Below are 22,402 nucleotides of genomic sequence, written 5' to 3'. Positions count from 1 at the left end.
ATGCTTTTACTAAGAGACTGTTCTTAAACCAGGCATTAGATATTAAAATAAAAAGTTACTGTGCACACTTTGACTAGAAACTAATATATACCAATACATGAAAGCATAACATATAGTAGGATGAGACTGTAAATTGAACCTCGATTGCATTTGTGTATTGTTCCAGTTTGCCATCAATCTTGGGCAGGAGTACGGGTCTCTGGGACTTCTTGAAACTGTTACTGTTTTCAATACAAAAATTCTTGATTGGTACATATGAACCATTGTTGTTATTGTTAACTAAAATATGTATTTTTTTAAATCATTGAATTGAAATTGAAATTGAAATAAAATTATATATATATATATATATATATATATATATATATATATATATATATATATATATATATATATATATATAAAAAACTTGAAAATTTGAAATGTTGCATTGGTAGCTAACTGAAGTAGGTTTAAGTTAAGTAATTATAACTCTGATATAAAAATAAATTAAAGCTGTATAGAAATATAAATAAAAAAATTGGCAAATGCACATTACAAGCTTAAACTAAAATTAAAATGAAAACTGAAAAAATAAAAGCTAATTCAAAATACTTATAAAAATATAACAGTAGGCCTATGTAAGTAATACTAAAATAACACTGAAATGCAGACAAAATACATAAAAACATTTTCAGTCTTATATAATGTGTATAAGGCTACTATATATTGTACATATATAATATTCGCATGTAAAAGTTACAAAATTGCACCAAAAAAGGTGTAACATTTTTTACAATTATTATTTACATAGTGTCCTGAACTTTTTTGTGTATATTGGTGATAAGTCTTATTTTAATCCAACATAATATCTTACTAGACATCAGGAAAAGCATACAGTCTGGTTAAAGTTAGCCGACCCATAAATCATTGCTGACAAGGCGATGGACAAACAAAGTATAATAGTAACCTATGCCACCCATGCCAATATTTACATTTAGACAGTAGCCATTTTGCCAACATACTTGTAAGAATCTGCCATTTATAGCAGTCACTGAGGCCAAAAAAAGGTCAAGTGCATGCTTGTTTGCTGTGTCTTATTACAATGTTATGTTGTTGAATGAACTCACCTTTTCTTTAAAGATCGATTCAGTGATTCTGTTCTCTCTGTGATCTAGAATAAAAAAAATAAAATAAAAAGTTGAATATTAAAAAAAGTTGCAAGCAGAGTTGGAAAAGCAGTTCTGCAGTGATTAAGCAACAAAAGGTAGTACTTTCCCCTCCAGTGAACTGTTACCTCGAGAATTGCAGTGACTGGATCATTCAGTCAGTGAATTGAACTCACTGGAGGGAAAAATATCAGTGAATAGACTTTAAGTTTAATGATTAATTTAAGATTGCCGGTGTGTCTATTTATGTGGTGGTTTGAATATTGGTTTTAATATAGTGCTGTAATTGTTTGTGTGATCACTCTGCTTATAGAAGGTTGTGACAGTCCCAAATCATCACTGCTGCATTGCTGCATTTTCCCAGTTGCCAAATATCTTAATGTAGTGATTACTTTCATTTCTGACGCTATGGCATTTCTGCGCTGTGTCGGAGATGTTAGCGTGTCTCGGTCACAAACATCATCCCTGCACAATCTAATCCATAATGCCTATGCTGTCATCCATTGTCTGCAGCATTGTCTTTTTCCTCTCAGTCTTTCTGCCATTTTCTCCTCTGCTAAAGAAACTCTTAATCCTCTTAAAAGTCCTCCTCCCTTCTCCTAACACTTTTTGACCTTGAGAGCTCTTTTAAGGGTTAAGATGCTTTGTGAATAACTTTTATCTTTACTAGGATCTTCTCGTTAATTTTAAGGGGAAACGCCCACATTTCTAAGGATTGTCTTAGAATTTTGTCACTAGGAGCAACTATTTGCACTAAGAATTTTCATGAATACGGGCTCATTTAGAGGGTTTTACAAACGAAGACAAAAAGTCTTGTGAGGTCAAAATGTCGTTTTAATGTCAATTAAAATGACTGTGGTAGAAAGAAGAATGAGGCCAAACAGATGGGTGCAGGTGTAAATATGAATTTGCCCAGTTTTGTCCCAGTCATTTCTCATTTCCTCAGTGTTGCTGTTGAGCCCGCTGGCTTTTTAACCTCTGCTCACTGAGAATGTACTTTCAACTGTCAATCACTACTTTTTAAGAATCTCAGGGTCCCCAAAAAACTGTTATATCATTTATTTCAGATAGCCTCTCCCCTAAATGGCACATAATACAAAACAGATAGCCTCTTCCTGAATAATTGTGGCATTTCACTTAGTGTGAGTGAATACCCAACAACATAATTTATGACAAATTTTATGAGAAATTATTAAGCCTGATGCCTTTACACGACCGGTCAAAACAAAGTTTAGAATAATTCCGTTTTTTAATGCTTTTGAAAGAAGTCTCTAATGTTCTCAAAGGCTGTATTTGTTTGATTAAAAAAATACTGTAAAAACAGTAATATTGTGTAATATTATTACAATTTAAAAAAACTGTTTTCTATTTGAATATACTTTAAAATTTAATTTATTCCTGTGATGGCAAAGCTGAATTTTCTGAAGAACTCCAGTCTTCAGTGCCACATACAGTAATCCTTCAGAAATCATTCTATGCTGATGTGGTGCACACTTTGACCGATAGTGTATAGTGTTTCCCTAATATATTGTGGTATTAAGCCATTAATATTTATCACATTTGATTTAACATCTTGGGTAGATAGAATACTATACCACAGCATAAATGAATGAGGAATGGACAACATAACAAGCACCTAACCTGATTCTAGTACAGTAAACCTAACAGCAGGGACTATGGCTTTTTTGCAGCCTTTAGACTGCCATAATGCACTCTTGAATTCCTGAGAGATATTGCGCAATTCAAGAAACACCTTCCGTTGTATGTGAGATTAGGATGTGTAAATCTGCTTTGTTCTCAAGAACTTCACATAAAAGTTCAAGATGTTCAGATATGGTCACTTGTCCACACTAATACATTTTCGTTTGATCTTTTTCTCTCCATTTTGGCCTTCCGTCCATATGAGACAGTGTTGTTGTTTTTTTTAAGACGGAGCTTTTTGAAAATGCTCTCTCAGATGGATAAATTTGAGAACTTTATTATGTCTATCATGTCATCTTGTTAACTATTTAGTATTTATGCATGCGCAGTAAGGTGATTTAAGCATTTTCAGATGTTTCAGTGTGGATGAGCAGCTTTTGGAAACCGTTTGTGTGGACAGGGAGCGCGTTGAAAACGCTGTTTTAAAATGTATCCGGAGAATGTAGATGTAGCATTAAAGGCCAAGTCACACTGCACCGACAGACGGCAACAGTAACTTTGATCAGTGTGTTACCCCTGTCAGAGTCTGTCAGAGCTTGTTTTCTCCGACTGAACATGCTAAACCGGAATTAGAATGTCTGAGAAGTGACGTGCTGTTCCTTGGTGACTGACGGCGTTGGTCTGCGTCTGTCGGTTCAGTGTGAATTGGCCTTAAGACCTTAAGATCTTGCAATGTAGGAAAATGACTCATAAGGTTACTTCATTGCTGAGGGGTCCAGGTTTTGTGCCCCTCACACTATGTTCTGCATCTTTGTGGGTTGACCTTGGATACCAGTGGATAAAAGCCAGCCTAGCTATAAATTCCAGCTTTGCTAGGCTCATGACCTACAGTTTGTGTTTAGACTGAACCACTAAGTGTCTGAGTAATCTTACTTTATTTAGATTGGTAAGATTTGACTAGAGACCGATCCTTCAGGCATTAAAGAGTCTGCAGACCTATTGCCTGTGCAACCTCACTGCCATAATTCTGGGTAGTTGCCAGGGCGTTGCTATGTGGTTTTTAAGATGGTTTGGTTGGTTTATTGGTGGTTATCCATGCCACAAGTCTCTATGATACTCTGGTCTCTAATTAGGGTTAGGAGTTTGTTTGTTGTGCAAGCACCACTGGTTATGAAATCTACCATTATGCTGTTTTCATTTTATTCCAACTTCTGGATGTATGATCCTGTTTTTAGAAAATCTAGGACAGTTTATTAATGAATATGTCTATGCAAATGCTTAATCATCACAAAATGTCATGGTGAATTTTTTTCTGGAGCCTCTAAACATGTGTTTTTCCATTTATTGATGAAATTCAACTCATCGGTTGTGTCCGAACTGATGAAACGTCTTCAAGAAATGGAAAAATGTGTCAGAATAAATTTGACAAGATGTACAACAATGAAAGTCCCATAAGTGCATGTGTAAAAACACAGCTGTTTTATAATTCACTGTAAAGCAAATGCAGCAAAGAAACAAATAACACTTTTCAAACAGTTTTGGTAGTTTGGTAGTTCAAGCAAAGAAACAAAAACTTTCAAAAAGAAAATTAGATTAGATGATTAGATTAGATTAGATTCAACTTTATTGTCATTACACAAGTACAGGTACAAGGCAACGAAATGCAGTTTAGGTCTAACCAGAAGTGCAATAGCAGCAAGTGCAGGATATACAGTGGTTCATAAGTGCAGAACATGGATATGTACTGAATAAATATAGAGTTGAATACTATTATAAACAAAAATTTACAGATAGATTGTCCTATGAATATAATATACAGATAACTCTTACTGTGAACAGAATTTACAGCTAGAAATGTACTGAATATAATAATATACAGATGGCTATTACTATAAACAGAATGTTTACAGATAGATATGTACTGAATATAATATACAGATGGCTGTTACTATAAACATAATTTTACAGATAGATATGTACTATGAATATATATACAGATGGCTGTTACTATAAACAGAATGTGAGCATAATATACAGATGGATATTACTATAAACAGAATTTTACAAATAGATATATGTATAAGTTAGGCTAATGAGCAGTATAACAATGGATTTAAAGTAGTGCAAATAAAGTTTGGACAGAAGCTATCCGAGTGAGTGCAGTGGAAAGTAATTGCATATTACAGTTAAGGTACGATATTGCAATGTATATATAACAGTCGGTACTGTAAATAAACAGTCGGCAGTGCAAATGAGCATATTCCAGTCAAGGTAGTAGTGCAAGATGCATATGTAAACAGTTGTTACTGTAATAACAGTCAGCAGTGCAAATGAACATTATAGTATTGCAAATAACAAAATGGAGGCAGGTGTGAGGAGGGAGAGGAGAGTCAATCAGTATATAAGGGGAGTGGGATCAATGAGGGTTAGAGTTTAATAAAGAGACAGCTCTGGGGAAAAAACTGTTCTTTAGTCTGCTGGTCCTGGTCCGGAGGCACCTGAAACGCCTGCCGGAAGGCAGGAGAGAAAACAGTCTGTGGGCTGGGTGAGAGGAGTCCTTAAGGATGCTGCGAGCTCGATGCAGACAGCGTTTCCTCTGGATGTGCTCGATGGCAGGTAGTGGAGTCCCAGTGATGCGCTGGGCGGTTTTCACCACCCGCTGCAGTGCCTTGCGCTCTGCAACAGAACAGCTCCCATACCACACTGTAGCACAGTTGGTCAGGATGCTTTCTATTGCACAGCGATAGAAGTTCACCAGGATAGTGGAGGAAAGCTGATTCTTCCTCAGTGTCCTCAGGAAGAAGAGGCGCTGGTGAGCCTTCTTGACCAGGCTGGAGGTGTTGGTTGTCCAGGTCATGTCCGCCGAGATGTGGGTCCCCAGGAACTTGAAACTGGAGACACGCTCAACAGCCATTCCATTGATGTAGATGGTGTCGTGTGTGCCTCTTGACACTTTCCTGGCCTAAAAATGAACTAAACCAATTTAAAGAAATATCCCAAGTTCAGTAATGAGTCACTAATGACATGTTGACAGTTACCAAATAAAATGATGTATTTTTATTAGTTTGATTTTACAAAGTACAGGTTTACAAGTAATTACAGTAAGTACAAGTAATTTTTTTTGAACCTGGAATATTCCTGTAATTCTTATCTGGAGATCAACATAATATGAATATGCATGCACGTCACTTGACTCAAAAGATGTGTTCAACCACTTATAATATACGTACACTGCAAACAGGTGGTTATGATCACAGCACAACAAGCACAAGCAACTTACAAAATAAAATGGGGCTTGTATTCTGAAAAAAAGAACAGGATTATTTATCATAATGTTCATAATGTTCACTGTCTGAGAATTGCTTATTTGTTGTGGTTGTAAAAGCATTTCTAGATTTTCGTAGCGATGCAATTGAAGAAATATTTTCAAAGATTATTTACCCAAAAATGAAAATTTGCTGTTAATTTACAATTACAAAATACAATTCAGGCCATCCAAAATACAATGTAGGTGACGTTTTTTTCCTTCAATTGAACAGTAAAGAAGAAAACTGTGGTCCTTGGTGATTTGTATAATGCAAGTCAATGGCTCCTGTCACTAAAATAAACATATACAGGCAAAACAAAATGAATACCCATGGCTCCTGACGATACATTGAGGTCTTGTGAAACTAAATGATCGGTCTGTGCAAGAAACTGAACATTATTATTACCTGTAATCCACAGCCTCGGCAAACGGTCCTGAGCGCGTTCACGACAGTCTGAAGCGCGAGCTTCCTGTTGCATAATGACGAATGTGCGGGAGCAAACTCACACATGTGCTGACACAGTGTTTGTTTACAACAGAGAGGGGGGACGTGTGTGTTGTATTGTTCATCAAACTCATATTGTGTGCTTATCCTGGATACAACAACCTATCAGGAACCTCAATCGGGAAGATTGGCTTGTCACAGATTCTCAACGCTTGCATTATACAAATCACCAAGGACCACAGTTTCATCTAAAAATCTTCTTTACTGTTCTACTGAATGGTGAGTAAATAAGTAACAGCAAATTTACCTTTTTGGGTGAACTATCCCTTTACGAATGTTTATGAAGATATTTACAGTTACCTTAAAAGTTGGACTGATGGGGTTTAGAGGGTTAAATGGGTCATCACCATCTGTGGAAGTGATGTTTATATTCTTCATTCTCTTCTCTGCCGCTTCCATCCTCCTCTTCTCAATGTCCTCCTTCATCTGTCTCTTGTCCTCCTGTAGTTATTAATACAAAATTAAATAGAATCTTTAAATAATGTTCTGCTTCTGGAAGAAACCTGGACAGTTTAACATTCCCTCAACCAAAACAGAGTGTTTGAAAAGCATTTAAAGACATATATTCGTTAGCTGGGCTAATATTTGTGTTTTTAAATCAGCTCAGCCACCTCTTGTTTGGCTATTTTCTGCTGTTCCTCTTCATCTCTCCTCTGCTCCTCCTCTTCACGAGCTTTGCGGCGTTCCTCTCTCTTCTTTTTCAGTTCCTCTAGCTCCAGCTCAGCCTCGGCCTGACGCTGCCGTAGGTGCTCCATTTCCTGGCTCTCCTTTTCCTGGTGGCTACGTCTAATCTTCTCGAGCTTTAGCTCTGTCTCCAAACCGGCATGCATGTCTTTCTTAGTTTCAAAGGCCTGATCTACATCTACAGTCCTGCTGGAGAAGAGTGGAGAACAGGAAAATGGGGTTAGTCTCATGATGGCATATTTGTTATTTCTGAGAAACAATCAGTACATACTTTTGAACAGGTAGATATTCTGATCTTCTCAGTCATACATTTTCAACATTTTTGGTGCTTGTTCACAGAGATTATTATATTTCCACACATTCAAATATGGATATATCTCAGATAACCTTAAACAGCTCATAAATATAGAACAGGTTGGTCGCTTTACATGTCAGTCAGGCTGTCTCTTTCTGTCAAAGTGGATAGTTTTTGGCCAGAATAGGCAGTTGAATGGGCCAGACCTTACGGTTAAAGGTCTGGCTATACAAGAGTAGATATTAACCAGCTCCCTTAACAGCCCTTTTAGAAGCTTCCTGGCAAGACTTTTTGGCAGCTACAATATTAGGTCACGTCTATAACATATATGACATAAGCCTCTAAATTTAACAGAACCAAATTCTTCATAAATTTTCCCCCTAAAGTCAACTTATAATGTTTGTCAAATTTTCTTTTAGACAGTTATTATTTATCAAATACAGTGACTATTATCAAAAACATAAATAATGACTCCTCAAAAACATTTAGTCAATACATAATTTTACTTTTCTTTGACTCTCACAGTTTTTAGCTTTCTCTTTAGTGTAATGCAATATAAACAGTACTGTTTAAACAGGGGGTTTTATGAAGTTCAGCAAGGACATTGATCAATAAAGACTTCTCTTTCAAAGGAACTCGAGCTGCGTCGAAGCGCTATGGGAACTCCCCTGCGTGATTGCGCCATGAAGCACGTATGGAATCAGTCCAATGGTGAGGACCAGTCCAATCAGGTCCAATAGGCGGGTGACGTCATCAACCAGGAAACTATAAAGCACACCTGAATCAAACAACGTCAGCTTCTGTGTCTTCAGCAAGTGCTCTGTGTGAATCATTGTCTCTGGTGTTGTTGTCTGTCCTTAGAAGTTGCTAGGCAGGAGTTTGCCGAGGCTTCAGACGTGGGGTTCGCAAATGGATCTGACAGAGGGGTTTAACACGGGCCCAGCCCTTTCTCTGCCTTCACCTGTCAGATCCAGTGCCTCAGTTTAGGGTTTGGATGCACGCACTGCGGTTACTTCCGCCCAGAGTGAGGCACCGGTACTGCAACTATCCAGTTCTGAGGAGCTGGATGTTGTTAGTTTCGGGACAGGAGATACTGAAGACTCGTCACTTCAGTCTCCTGCATGTGAGGAGCTTGTGGAGGTCCTCACTTGTGCTGTAGCTAAATTAAGCATCGAGTGGCCAGCAGATGAACAGGAGACCAGGCAGAAAAGCAAGCTTGATGAACGCTTTCTGCTGTCTCGTGTGCAGCCTCCACAGGTGCTTGCCATTTTTTCCCGACCTCCACACTGAGGTGTCGAAGTCATGGAAAAGACCGGTTTCATACCGTGTGTTTAGTCCACAAACATCCAAATATTCAAATATTCATGAGTCTAGACAACACAGTTATGGGGTGATGCCAAGGGCCGAAGAGACGCTTGCGAGCCATCTCTCCCCTGAGTCTGCATTGTCCTTTAAAGCACCGGCATTACCCACCAAGCCACTCAGAAACACATCAGCTTTGGTGGGTAAAGCTTATTCGGCGGCAGGTCAGGCCGTGGCATGCCTGCACACTATGTCAATCCTGCAGCCAAACCAGGCCGACCTATTAAAAGACATGAGTGAGAGTGAGGAGGTCAGCACTGACGTGATTCGAGAATTACGTCAGGCAGCAGATTTATCTCTCCGTGTCACCAAGGAGAATGCCAAGTCAGTGGGCCGTTCTGTGGCAGCCCTGGTGGCCATGGAGAGGCATTTATGGCTGAACCTCTCAGGAATGAAGGAGAGAGAAAAGACCTTCACTCTGGACGCCCCGCTTTCCCCTGCTTGCCTGTTCGGTGACTCAGTAAACACGGTCATCGTAAGGTTTCAGGAAGAAAAAAGCAGGCTTCGGCATTCCAGAAATTCCTGCCACGCCGCACTCATGTCTCAGAGGCTGCTGGGCAGGAGCAGCCCCGGCCGTCAACTTGCTCCTCACACCGGGCGCAGCAAAAGCAGAGCGTTAAAAAGACGGGGACGTGGCACGGCACTCTCAGGCGAAGTCCTCTAAGGGCAAAACGGATCCGAGGACCGTTATTGTTTCGAAGACGGCTTTGTCTAAAAAGAAGTCCTGACGCCACCAGCGTCAGGCTTCTGAGGGTAGTCCCTGCCGAGGTAAAACGCTGTTCACCTAATTATACAGTGCCCGTCTCCCCTCGTTGCCATTCTGCCAACCCCACCTTTATGCCGGGGCACAGAGGGTCCCAGCGAGCATTTTCCAGAGGGGCGCTCGCTCCCTCCGAGGAGGGTCCTAGAGCAGTCAGACCAGTTGTTTCCTGCCGGTGCGCCGTTTCAGGGCACTGTGTCTGCTGTTTGAAGTACTTGAGAGGCCAGTCTCGAGAGACTGGTACCCTTAGGAAATTTTCTGGCAGAGTGGAAATGCCTTCCAAATATATCTCGTTGTGTCCTGCAAACGATCGAAAAAGGCTATACTATCCAGTTCAGGTCTCGCCCACCACGGTTCAGAGGGGTCCTGCCCACAGTGGTTGGCCCTGAGCAGGCTCTGGTAATGGAACAAGAAGTAATAGCTCTTCTGCAAAAGGAGGCTATAGAACGGGTTCCTCCTCCCAGCATGGAGTCCGGGTACTATATCCGGTACTTCAGATCTGTGCCTGTTAAATCGCTCAGTAGGGAAGCTCATATTCAAAATGCTCACCCTCAATCAGATCGTGTCACAGATCAGGTCCGAGGACTGGTTTGTCACGGTAGATCTAAAGGACGCGTGTACTTCTATGTATACATCCTTCCACAACACAGGAAGTTCGTGAGGTTGGTTGATTCTAGCTCAATCGGACCATCAGGCGGTTCGGCATCGAGATGTCGTTCTCGCTCAGATGAAAATGTTGGGGTTGAGGTTTAATACCAAGAAAAGTGTGCTGTCTGCATTACAGAGGACCACTTTTCTGGGTGTGGTATGGGATTATGGGGGTCTCCTGCTTGGATCGCTTCGATTCTCTCAGCCATGAAACAAGTAAATCTAGGCCAACCACTCTCTGTAAAGCAGTTTCAAAGACTGTTAGGCCTCATGGCAGCAGCATCCAACGTTATACCTTGCTGCCTGTTGCACATGAGACTGTTGCAGTGGTGGCTCAGGACCAAGGGGTTCTCCCCGAGGGGAAACCCGCTCCGCATGATCAAGGTCACGCGGCGCTGCCTTCGTGCCTTAGTCATGTGGAAAGAACCTTGGTTCCTGTCCCAAGGGCCCGTGCTGGGAGCGCCTCGCGTCACGCTAACGACGGATGCATCTCTCATGAGTTTGGGGGCGATCATGAGTAGGGAATGGAGCTCCTATGCTGTGGGGGACATACAGTAGCTTTGTGTTTTATATTGCGTGTCTCCGGTCTTGCTGAAATACTTCTGCAAATCAGCTGTGGGCCACTATTACCGAAAAATGTGTCTATTAATGCAGATTGTCTGTTGTTTTTACTACTTTGAGTAAAGATAAAGGATGGAGCAAGATTTGTTTGACAAACTTTAAAGGGATACTTCACCTCTGGAAAGATGAATGTGTATTTAAAATAGGTCATTTAAGTAGAAGAAATGTGAAGAAATTTTTGAATTTGGAGCTTTCTAGACTGAGAAAAGCCAGAAAATTTATTTTTGGCTTATGTGGATGAAAGACAACAACTCCCAGAATGCACTTGCTTCGCTGCCTTAGGAGGCCACGCCTACCGGTAAGGGAGCGCAGTTTAAAACAACAAAGCTAGCCTACGTGATGAGTTTGCGAGGGATTTAGAGATAGCCCAAAATGTCCGGGATTCTGCTTTTGGGTTCTACAGTCGCCATTCATTCATCATGTTTACTGTGGCGAGCAGGACGAGGCTGACGGCCGCGGGAGAACAGCGCGAGGCCGGTGGCATGATTACTGAGACGCGCCGGGTCTCCCATCTCTCACGGAGGAGCGGGAATTTTTCTTAGCAATGGTAAAACGCACATCAACCGATCACTTGTTTAGCGTTCATGTAAACACTACATTCAAATTCACCAATCGGAATGAATTCAGTTAGATTGAAACAAAAGGTGTGCATGTAAACAAGGAATAGCGACCGCAGAAAGCAAAAGCTGAATCCCGGACATTTTGAACGATCTCGCCCGCCGGACAAGTCCGGGAAAAGGAGGATGGTTACTTACTCAGCTTTCTCCTACTATTCAGCTTTCTCCACAGAACAAGAGCCTGCTAGCTTAGCTTCCAAAGAAAGACGGCTGACACTGTGTACATTCTGACTGAGTGAGATCCCACCCTGTATGGGCGGGCTGAAAACATGCGGAACAACGCCATCTACTGCCTGTAGTCTTTAGCCTCTGGCCAGAAAATCCTCCGATGACGCAAAATGACGATTTTTGCGTCATCGGAGGGTTTTTTCCAGACAAAAAATACATAAATCTCTTGTCTCAGGGGGATATGAGGGTGGAAAGCATGGTAATTCTAAAATACTACAGGTTTTCTACTAATACAAAGCTTAATGCTAAATCCTGAAGTAACCCTTTAATGTTACATCAGTCATTCACGTCAGTGCTCACTAACGTATGCACCATTGTTGATACAGATATGATGCAGTTCCCACATGTGCACTGCAATAAATTAGAACTATACACATCTGTTTGTTGATGGACAAACACTTGTTAATGCTGATGGAATTCTGTGAGGAATTACAGTTGTTACATCTCATAATGTACCTCAAACTGAGTAGTCTATCACTGAGAAACATCCTGCTCATGTCGTCCTTGCGATGGAGGTTAAGGTTGAATAACTAGTTCTTCCAATGTTTCATAACTCGTGCTTGGATTGATATGGTGAAATCAACGCTATTGTTACTGTCTTTACATTGTGTACAATTGCTGAGTTTTAGACCAATCACAACTGACTCACTGGGCCATCTGACCAATCCAGGCTTTTGGAAAGGAGGGATTTAGAGAGATTGAATCATCGGACAAGTTGTTTGAGAATCAATGAAAAATGTGGTGATGTGCAATTTATATTATGAGAAAACGGAAGTGTTTTTTGACCTTTGATGCATGTAAATCTGTTGTAGGAGACCTCCAAAACAAAATTAGGAGACTTTAAAATAGCATAATAGGGGCAATTGTAACTATGAAATTACAACTTAAAAAATGTAAACGGTGTTCATATCTTTGTAGAATTCGTAATTAGAACTTGTAAACTGGGAATTTCGTGAGCACTCCGACTTGTACCACATGACCGCTGTGCCACCTGACTGCTGCAGTTTTATTATTGCCATTGATAGTGTTGCCATAGAAACGCATACTTCCAAGTCAAAGGATGTGAACAGCTCTTAGTAGAATGTCATGGGTCGGTAATTACGTTAATTACGACATGCCGTGAATGCAGCATAAAACCTATGGGTAAGAAAGTGTGTAGAATCAAGTTACCTTGGTGATCTTTTGGTTTTGATAAGATGTGATGTAATTTCCTCTGTAGATGCCTCTCCATTGCCATTAGGCGTTCTGTCTTGCTGTAGGAAGACTTTAGACGTGTATGACACCTTTACCTCCTTCCTCTCCTCTTTTATCTGTGAGTGATGGTTATGATTTAGACATTGCAGCATACATGGTAAGATGTAATGTACTTCTAATATTGTAACAATTCTCCTGGCACCTTGTTCTCCTTTGGTGGTTTTATTTCCTGTTGTCTTTTGCTGTCGGTCGTGTCATCATGCCATACCTCTGGTCTTTGACTGCTCACCCTTTCACTGATCTCCATTTGTCTCTCAGCGCTCATCGTCTCTGGTCTTTTCTCCTCTTCCTCTCTGTCCTGAATTTTCTGATACTGTTTGGAGGTGGTGAAGCTGGTCTTCTCTCTTTGTCTAGATCTTGCATTCACATTTTTATCCTTCTCTTGCAACTCTTCTCCACTGCCATTCTCTTCCATTTTGGGCCGCATTCTCCGTTCCAGCTTCTGGGACCAATCGCTGAAACCTTCATCCTCATCCACAGCAATAGTACTGCTGGGTTTAAGTTCACTTTCGTAGCTGAAAAAACAACAACAACAACACCACACCTATGAGTATAAAATCTTCTTAGAGCCATTGCTTGGCAGATAGCATATGCATTCAGCTGTGGTGCTCACGTGGGAAATGAAGATTTGAATCTTGCTTTTAAACTTAAACTAAAAAATGTTAACTCATTTTTAATCACTATTTATTTTCTACACTTTAAAATAATGTGAAATTTATGGTTAAAAAAAACGGACAGCAAACTGATAGCAACATTTTACGTTTTACAGATTGAACTTAAATTTACTGTTAAATAATTTTTATTTTTTGTATTTTTAATTGAAATAATGCTAATATACCAAATCCCACACACCAAGTCGTGCTCTACATTTTTTCTTGTTCAAGAAGCTGTTTAAAGGGATAGTTCACCCAAAAATGAAAATTCTATCATTGTTTACTCACCCTCAAGTTGTTCCAAACCTGTATGAGTTTCTTTGTTCTGCTGAACACAAAGGAAGATATTTGGAAGAATGTTTGTAACCAAACAGATCTCGGTCCCCATTGACTACCATGGTATATTTTTTTCCTACTATGGAAGTCAATGGGGACCGAGATCTGTTGATTACAAACATTCTTCCAAATATCTTCCTTTGTATTCAGCAGAACAAAGAAACTCATACAGGTTTGGAACAACTTGAGGGTGAGTAAATGATGACAGAATTTTCATTTTTGGGTGAACTATCCCTTTAAATTGGACATATGTCACATTGGATTATTTCAACTTCCGTTTCATGCCGACTTTAAAAACAGTTGGTAAAGAGAAAGTCATGATAAATCAAAGTTCATCAGAAGTTGATTTTCCACAAACTGAGGGAAATACTATCATACACACAAATACTAAACGCCATCATGATAACAAATATAAAACTAAAATATTGCAATAAACATCAATTAAACAACATAAGATGTAACCTAAAACTCTAATGTACATAACTGATAAAAACAACTAAGAACAGTTATTTAAATAGATAAAAAACATCAAGTGACCAAGTGTCACCAAATACTTTATATACAAAGACTGCACTAATGTTACTGCACATTGGCTGGTCTAGCCTGAAAAATATATTTTTTTATGCTTTTTGAGCATAAGAAACAACATTTATGAGATAGTTGTTTGTCAGATTTCATTGTTGATTACAAACATAAAATTGAATCCTAAATTTGGTGAACAGCTTTGGAGAATTTGATGTTTCCACATTCAAAGAGATAGAAGCTGTGCTTGCATGACTGAAATAGCTGCCCGAGAGGCATTTCAAAGATGGCGCTGAGTGAAATGACTTGCCTGAAAGAGAAGGTGACTCTGAGAATGTCAACTTACACTTTTTCGCGTTATTTTTTACTTCCAAAAACCATGTAACAGTATTTTACTGTAAAAAGTTTGATGACAAACCTTGATGTTGGCTTGACAAAGCCTTATCTTAAAGTTTGAAATAACTTTGAAACGCTTGTAGTTTGAAGATTTTACTCAGTCAATAAAATGTGATTAACATGTTTTAGCAAGTTGCTAACATGTTTTAGCACGTTGCAGGCATGATTTAACATGTCCCTAACATCATTTAGCACACTGTTAACATGTTTCTAGAATGATTTACCACAATGCTAACATGTGATACATGTTGCTGTCACGATTCCTGAGAACTCTTATTTTAATATTATTTTGTCTTGTATTGCCTGTGTTCAGTTTTTACATTAAATTAATATATGGTTCAATTCAATTTACAAAATAGGTATTTAATATAAATATACTCGATCATGCTCTCCCAAAACAAACAAAAACCTGGCCTTTTCTTTTAGATTCTTATAGAACTCCATTACTTTGGGATAAGACACTGGAACTTTTTACTTTTAACAAGAGGCAGACCTATATAATCACATTCATAGGGAATCTGGGCAAGTTAACAGTCAGTCAGGCATGAACGGCTCCAGTCAGTGAAAGCACCGCTTGAGCCTACACACCTGTGATGGTGTTACTTTGATGAAAGAAACTATGCGCTGAGGTCACTGTGCCCCAGCCTATTAACACGAGAGGCCGACTTCAAACACGTTCCTCAGAAAACAGATGTTTGAGGTGCGTGTGAGGATCTGACAGGTGGTTGGTTATTTGTTGTTGTTTTCTTTCATTTGCCATGGGCAACCAGATGATTTTGATGACATGTATAATGTTCCATAATGCGAACTGTTTCACGTAACTTTGAAACAAAAAACAGGCAGTAAGCCGTATGCTAGTTTAAAAAGTAGTGTAGATTGAATGCAAAAATGCATCCCAGGATTGTGGATTGTCGCTTTACTGCATAGAAACTGTTAGAAAAGGGGGACAAGCTTCAGTGGGGTTCTATATAGAACCCTCGGGTTCTTGACTCAATCTTAAAGAAGGCTTTATGCCAAAAAGGTTCTATGTAAGGCAGTGGTCTCAAACTCAGTTCCTGGAGGGCCACTGTCATGATCCAGCTAATCAAGGTCTTCAGGGTTACTATACACTTCCAGGCAGATGAGTTAAAGCTGGTTGGAGCTGAACTCTGCGTACCGTGGCCCTTCAAGAGCTGAGTTTGAGACCAATGATGTAAAGAGAAATGTCTTAAATAATTGAATAATACTTGTTTAAGGGATTATTTGTTTATGTATTTTTAGTGCTAAAGCATGTTTACGATCTGTTTAATTCATAACATTTAATTAAAAAAAAAAAGATAAAAAAAAGAATTAAAACATAATTAATTCATTAAAACTAAATCCGTGAAGTTATCTCATGATGGGAAACATAAAAGGTTCTATATCCGCTTGACAAATCCCTTTAAGGTCCTATAGAGAACTCTTTCTTCTAACACCATGTGCAATTCAGACGCATTGCGATAAGATTCCAGCGACAAACTATTTTTCCACACCAGATGTGACCACCACACCTATGAGGGGCAACAAAATGAATCAAAAATCACAGCCAATCAGAAGAGCATTTGGGTGGAGTCTATCTACAAGTGCACTCCACTCGCAACAAAATGGATAAGCACATAAATAATTTGATAAATACAACACCATTAACATTAAAAATACATACTGAGTGGCTGAAGCAGTCTTTGTCATAGAATACACTTTGTTCACATTGAGTTGACAGTTTGGATGTTCTTGTTTCCTTTAATTTATTTTCAAGATCTGAGATGAATTATCCATTGTCACTTTCAGTATGCCAATTAAGGACTCACATTAGAAACTTCTAACTTTCAATAAAGCACCTGAGATTATTATTGTCATACTACTCTGTATGATGTTTTTCGACTTGCTTCGACCAATCAGAAGCTGACACTGTTGTGATCCGGCGTCCTTTTATAGCTTCCACATCACCGTCACATGCGACGTCACGAGTGACGTAATGACGCAACACCAATCGAGATTGGACTAGTTCCCTACTCAGACGCGTCACGCTGAAGGCTTTCCCCAATGTGTCGATTCTCGACACAGCGCAAGTTCCCTCGAAAGGGAACTATTCTTACCATGGTAAATTTGTCTAAGGGACTGTTCAAAGGGTTCACAAAAAGTTAAAACACACACACCTGCACTTAAAAAACTAAAAATAGAGATTAAAAAAAGCTGTTTTCACAGACACCATCTGCACCTCTTACTATTTTCTGTTCATTGCGACGCCTTGAATTAAAATCTATGTAATCTGCCCAGGAGCTGCCGGAAAGGAATGCCAAGCACATTCCACAAGATTATTAAGCAGATTTTCAGCAAAGCATAACAACTGAACATCAACAATCAGTCAATACAATTCAATACAGAATAGCCATGCTTATTTACAATAAAGCTTATTGTATGAGTCTAGTTCAAAAACTCTTGCACATGCATTACTAAAAAACACTTTTCATGTTGAACCGATCTAAAAAGTCTTAAAAATGATTCATGTGTATCTAAGCCAAGAGTGAGCTTCTAATCTCTGATCAGGGATAATTACAAAGTGGCCCTAGACGACCTATTTGTGCTTTGAACAGGTTGACTCAGACAGCTGTGTTTAACTTCACACATATAAAATATGTGGTATGTGTGTGAGGTCCATAATGTTTCTTTGATTAAAAGCACTATGGTGTGGGATATGACATAAACCCTGTTCCAAAGGCATGCCCTGCTGAAAATTCTTCAGAGATTAGGTAATGATGAGAGACCAGCTGTGCCGCCCACTATACATGTGCACATGTCTTTGGTTGAGAGAAAAGAAGAGAGAAAGAAAACTAAACTGACATTTTGCTAAGTCCAACCTTACTATCAATGACATGACGCTCCTTTTTTCAGATATGTAAATCTATTAAAAAATACATTATGTAATCAGATTACTTTTTTCACGTAACTAGTAAAGTAATGCATTACTTTTAAATTCACAAAAAAGTTTTGTAACTTATATCTATCTATCTATCTATCTATCTATATATATATATATATATATACAGTGCTATGCATAAGTTTAGACACCCATGCTAAAGTTGACTAAAAAGAGGAATAAAAAATAATCTTTTGGAAACTGAACTTAATGCCTTAATTAAAAAAAATTGGAAAAATCCAACCTTTAAGGACACCAATTTTCTTTGTGAATGAATAATGTATCGTAAATAAATAAATGTTCTCCCTTAAAATACAGGGTGCATAAGTCTTGACACTCCTATGTTAAATTCCCATAGAGGCAGGCAGATTTTTATTTTTAAAGGCCAGTTACTTCATGGATCCAGGATACTATGCATCCTGATAAAGTTCCCTTGGCCTTTGGAATTAAAATAGCCCCACATCATCACATAGCCTTCACCATACCTAGAGATTGGCATGGTTTTATTTCAGTTAGCCTAATAGCTAGTTTGATTTGCATTGAGAGATGATCTTATGGAAAGTACCCCATGCCAATCTCTAGGTATGGTGAAGGCTATGTGATGATGTGGGGCTATTTTAATTCCAAAGGCCAAGGGAACTTTATCAGGATGCATAGTATCCTAAAAAATAAATAAAAAAAATACTTAAAAATAAAAATCTGCCTGCCTCTATGGGAATTTAACATAGGGGTGTCCAGACTTATGCACCCTGTATATTTTAAGGAAGAACATTTATTTATTTACGATACATTATTCATTCACAAAGAAAATTGGTGTCCTTAAAGGTTGGATTTTTCCTAATTTTTTAAATTAAGGCATTAAGTTCAATTTCCAAAAGATGATTTTTTATTCCTCTTTTTAGTCAACTTTAGCATGGGTGTCTAAACTTATGCATAGCACTGTATGTATATATATATATATATATATATATCTCATGATAAGGATTCTTTTCAAGAATGCGGGTCATGCGCAACAAACTTCCGTAATTGGTATATATATATAAAAAAAAAAAATAATAAATATATATATATATATATATATATATATATATATATATATATATATAAAGAAATTATATATATAACGTCTTAAAAAAAAAAACTTTTTACCATAAATAATATATCTAAAACGTGTTTTTTCAATATAATGGTTAAGATGTGTTCATGTTTTCAATGTGTAAGGAAAATACGTTGTTACTTTTTACTTGATGGTTACACATGTTTTTTAAAACCATTTGAAACCAACATGAATACAAAGATTACATTTCAATGAACATGGCACTTCTGTTTTAAACGAAATTTTTCCTTTTATTTATTATGGACATTCTTTTTTGACCCAAAAACTAAACAAAAACTGCAGTTGTTTACGTGTCGGTCAAACGTCTCCTTCTGTCTATGTGGACAAAGCTCTTGGCTAGAATAAGCTGCAATGAGAACCAGACATGTTGCAAGTCCACATTTCTATATTACATATGGAAATCTGCCAGGCAACAAAACAAGCTTAACAAATACCAGGTGAAGTACGAATTATAGAATGATGTTGATACTTACAGGCTTGCCTCAGGTGGGTTCACACTGTCCTGAGGGGACCCGGCAGATCTAGACAGGCTGTGTTGATTGCGGAAAGCCTCCCGGGCCCGACGTCGCCTTTCTCTCTCGATCTCCTCAGCATCTTCGACACTTCGCTGTGCCGTCACTCTGCAGGAAAAGAAGTGAGAATGAGAAATGTTATACAAGATACATTTTTCTTTCTTGACCCAGATGAGAATCGTGGTCGAATGATAAATGACCCCCTAGCCTAGAGTGCTGTTGACTATGATACATGGACCTCTTCAAGAAGTCTCCAACAATAGTTTGTTTAGTCCCTTGTTTGAGATTTAGAGCCGGTGGAACATCTGCTCTGGCATTCGACACCGCCAATGCTTGAGTGACAGATGGGATGCCTATGCAAACTCACACTCAAGATACTGAGGCATCTCTGTTTATCTAGCCTGTAAACATACGCAAACATGCTCTTCGTGTCTCCTGCACTTTGAAAAGTAGGCCAAACAAACTAATTTAATTTGCCACTTGAAGCTTTATTTACTAATGTATTAACTTAGCTCTTCCTAGATCATAAGGGGGTCGATGTTTTTGCAAAAATTAAAACTCTATAATCCTTTACTCACATTCCAAACCTGTATGACTTTTTTCTTCTGTGGAACACAAAGGAGATATTTTGAAGTTTGTGTGTTTCTTTCATCCATACAATGGAAGTCATGGGGCTCCAATGTTGTGTAGATGCCAACTTTCGCCAAAATATCTTGTTTGTGTGTTCAGTAGAAGCAAGAATATCGCACTGGTCTTGAAGGACATGAGAGTTAGTAAATGATTTTTGGGTGAATTATCCCTTTAGGCACTCAGTCTGGATTGTGGATCAATGAAGGGTGAACACAGGTCACCAATGACCCTCAAAAGAATTTCAGGCCAGATTACATCTGAGGTCACAGGTTGCTCTTATGGCTTTACAAATTGCCGTAAAAGCATGTCGACTGATCAATATTGTCTTATCGACATTCAAAAGTGGTTTCAGCTTGATGCCATTTGTGAACGTTTTTATGTTCCACAACTTCTTATTTTGAGTTTTATATTGAATGATCTACAGTATATAGTGGTGCTTCAAAGAACCAACCAATGTTGAAATTAAGAACTTATGCAACATCGTGATATTTTTAATTGCCAAAGAACCACACAGCAACACAAGAATCCTACAAAAGTTCTTCAATGAACTCCTTGATCAAAGGACTCTATTTAAAGAGTCATTGTTGTCACTGAAGAAGGTCATTGTTCTCAGAAGGTTCTGCTGACTAGCATATAAGCTTTGCTGCAGCAAAAATCTTACTTTAATGTGGGAATTTGACTTTTTTTTGGAACTGATTTCACTAGCAAAGAAAAATATACAATCTAACTGGCTGGATTTAGTTTTAAATACAAGTTACAGAATAATAATTTCTTATTTATTGAACTGTTAGAGAAAAGCACTTGCAGCTGGGTCATTCCCTGTCAACTCAACAAGAGATCCTTGATCGGCTAAAAATGTGTTTTTGATATTTTTTCTGGTGAAAGAAATACATAAATGAAGAAGAAAGGCAAAATATTACATGTCATAGATGTATATCTACTGAGTAATCCACTCCTTTGTAGGGGGAGGGGGTGGTCAAAATGACAGATATCTCTGAAACTGATTCAAATACAGATTCTTATAAATAAACTTTTGAGAGCAAGTTATGGTGCCTAATTCGACCATTTCAGTGTATCTTTGGCACTGAGATGTATGTTCTATGCAATTGTTTTGATAGAGAGAAAAATAATACATTTCTAGTTTCAACATTATATAATATTCTGATATTCCCCTTTAAACACAATAAGTATCATCTGTGTGCAAAGTGACTTTTGTGAATTTAACAATTTACTCTAAGTGCCAGATCTCAATATCTCTGAAATTGAACCATCTAGGGTCTTAAAAATATGGATTCCAAAAGAAAAGTTTGTTAAAACCCAAAATGTAAAAGCATATTAAGAAATATTTAATACATCTTGAGTTACAGGCATGCACATTACTTTTTCCCATACACTGTTGGCATATAATGCAACAAAGATTGCTAAAGTCAACAGATTTTACTAATAGACCTGTCAATCTCTGTGTACAAATAAAATAATGATGCTACCATCTTTCTCAAGTAATTTATACCCCCTTGTAATTTGGCTCCAAATCTCAGGTGAAAATTGTCATTTAGTTTGTCTTTCCTCAGAAAAAAATATTAACAAAATCAAAAAATTGAGCTGGGGAAGTTTCTGAAATTTGGTTGATTTGACACGGAATCACCCAATTATACGTGCAATCGAGATGTACCGAATATATCAGCATGGCTGCAGTTACCTGTGGCACTCTGCCTTCAGCAATACTGGTACAAACCAGTTTAATCATAACCCAACTACATCTTGAAACCAACCATACAGTTTCACAAAGGGCTTATGGCGGGATCTGATCTGTCACACACAGTTCCCGTGCCTCTGATTATAGGCTGTTAATCACTCAGACGGGATTACTTCATTTTTTGGCAGAAGCCACTTGAATGATGTAAATCCTGCCAATGATGTCATTCAACATCAGATTTATTTACCACTATCAGTCTGATTATGTAGCCTTTTCCCTTTATGTCTGGAAATACCATCTTTAAATAGTTATGGAAGTGAAAACAGATTTTCAGTCATGGTGAGCGTGTTGTCAAACACAGACTGACAAAATGTTTCTCAGCCCCATTTCTGAATTAAATGGAAACAATAAAGTGGGAGAGAAAGAAAGGGAAAAGCAAACAAGAGCCTGGCTTATATTCAGCATGTATCACCTCCCCTGACTATGTGTTGACTAAACTTCCACAGCCTGGTGCCCTGGGGCAGAAAGGATTTGG

At 38.4% G+C, this 22,402-nt stretch overlaps 1 protein-coding gene across 2 annotated transcripts in view; it reads right to left on the bottom strand.

Annotated features, from left to right (window-relative positions):
* The window catches only part of lsp1a (lymphocyte specific protein 1 a), a 40,527-nt gene that overhangs the window by 13,214 nt on the left and 4,911 nt on the right, over positions 1 to 22,402 (bottom strand). The window contains exons 2-8 of one of the 2 annotated variants that reach the window (XM_084396668.1): positions 19,503 to 19,649; positions 13,213 to 13,585; positions 12,987 to 13,126; positions 7,213 to 7,474; positions 6,902 to 7,042; positions 1,110 to 1,153; positions 140 to 221 (exon numbers count right to left, since the gene is read on the bottom strand). In XM_084396668.1, the coding sequence (XP_084252794.1) occupies positions 140 to 221; positions 1,110 to 1,153; positions 6,902 to 7,042; positions 7,213 to 7,474; positions 12,987 to 13,126; positions 13,213 to 13,585; positions 19,503 to 19,649 (1,189 nt within the window). The remainder of the gene's footprint in view (positions 1 to 139; positions 222 to 1,109; positions 1,154 to 6,901; positions 7,043 to 7,212; positions 7,475 to 12,986; positions 13,127 to 13,212; positions 13,586 to 19,502; positions 19,650 to 22,402) is intronic. The other variant, XM_084396669.1, reaches the window with a different exon arrangement.

The sequence above is a fragment of the Rutilus rutilus genome (assembly GCF_951802725.1).
Source record: "Rutilus rutilus genome assembly, chromosome: 23".
Lineage (NCBI taxonomy): Eukaryota > Metazoa > Chordata > Actinopteri > Cypriniformes > Leuciscidae > Rutilus > Rutilus rutilus.
Note: the sequence above shows the minus strand (reverse complement) of the source record. Positions and strands in the feature narration are given on the sequence as shown.